This window comes from Physeter macrocephalus, chromosome 21, assembly GCF_002837175.3.
Source record: "Physeter macrocephalus isolate SW-GA chromosome 21, ASM283717v5, whole genome shotgun sequence".
NCBI classification, from domain to species: domain Eukaryota; kingdom Metazoa; phylum Chordata; class Mammalia; order Artiodactyla; family Physeteridae; genus Physeter; species Physeter macrocephalus.
The window spans coordinates 53,851,141-53,852,763 of NC_041234.1; the positions used below are offsets into that span (position 1 = coordinate 53,851,141).

At 36.2% G+C, this 1,623-nt stretch overlaps 1 protein-coding gene across 1 annotated transcript; it reads right to left on the reverse strand.

Moving 5' to 3' along the window:
- Positions 1-301: 301 nt before the first annotated feature.
- On the reverse strand, positions 302-1,324 carry CYSLTR1 (cysteinyl leukotriene receptor 1). The gene is given in 1 exon segment (XM_024129454.1): positions 302-1,324. A coding segment is annotated over 1 exon segment (1,023 nt).
- Positions 1,325-1,623: the final 299 nt, after the last annotated feature.

Sequence of the window (1,623 nt, forward strand, 5' to 3'; positions counted from 1 at the left end):
AATCTGTTATTTGAGGAGGAAAACCTTGATCTCAGACCTATTTTTTACAGTGCCAAGATATAAATATTCTCCACCTTTAAGTGAATGATCAAAAAACCACTTATAATTTAGTTCATAGACGTGGACTGAATTTTTAACACAAAATATCTTTAGGACCTCTAATAAAGTGGATTCATAAATGAGATAGATTTATAGGTACACATTCAGTTAAGTATTTGTAAATTATTAATGGACATTCTTATTTTTATTATGAATGATTTGAGAAAATACTTGTTTAGGAATCATCAAAGATGGGTTTAAGCTATTCTTTATTTATTTCTTCTCCTTTTTCTGTGAAGGAGGTCTTCTTCTTGGGTACATAAGTCATAATGGACAAATAACACTTTCTAAATGTAGACAGCTTTCTCCTAAAGTTCCCCCCTGAAAAGAAATATAGGAGAGGGTCAAAGCAGCAATTTGATGCAGCCAGAGACAAGGTTATGACCACTGACTTTTGCATTCTAAGGACAGAATCACTGGGTTTAGTTTCATTATGTAAAAAATGAAGGTGAATGGTGAGTTGAATATGGTATGCCATGAAGCTGATCAAAAAGGCAGCTGTCACAACTGTGATCATTCCTATTGCTTTTTTACAACTTGATAGGTTTTTCTTCATTGAATTTTTTAGTAAGGTCAAAATGATCATTGTGTAACAGACAATTATAATAACAAAAGGAATGATAAATCCAAAAAATAAGGACACACAATGCAAGACCAAGACATGATATTTAGCTTGATTGTCCTGTGGAGGCTCAAAGCACTTGGTATTGTTTTTCTCATCTTTGTAAGATGTGGACATTAAAAATGGAGAACTGGTCAAAATCACAAAAATCCAAATACCAACATACATAAACTTGGCTTTTTTCTGTGTAACCAAATTAATGTTCTGGACTGGGAAAACAATTACAATGCACCAGAAAAAGCTCATGGCTGTCATAAAGAAGATGCTTCAACAGAGGTTGACATACAAGGCATAGGTGCTGAGATGGCACAAAAAGTCTCCAAAGAGCCAAATGCCTTTGTGAACATAATAGACCACACGGAGAGGCAGTGTGCACATGCACAGTAGGTCTGCTACTGCTAAATTAATCATATATACTTGGTAGGATAACTTCTCATGATACATTTTTCTGAGGACATAGAGCACAAAGCCATTGCCAAGGAAGCCCACAACAGAGATCATAGAGTACAAGGTGGAATACACTTGATTGCAGAAGTCATCAATAGTGTCATTGCATGCGTTATTACTGGAAGAAGATACTGTCAGATTTCTAATTCCATCCATGTTTCTCTAGGAATGTCTTCTTGGTGCCTACAATGTATATAAAAAATCTTGCCAATTTTTACTGGACCATAAATTATAGGAAGTACTAAGGTTTCACTTTATAGTGTCACTGTATATTTTTTGACCACTGCAGGAAGCAAGAGTGGTGGGGCAATGAAGAGAGATTCAGCTGGACACTGCCCCCAGGAGAAGGGTTTGGGTCCTATAGACACCCAGAAAACTCCTTTTTCCCCCCTTTCCCACCCATGTTTACCTGATGGATTTCTTAATCTTCAAGACCTAGCTAAAACAGCTATGCC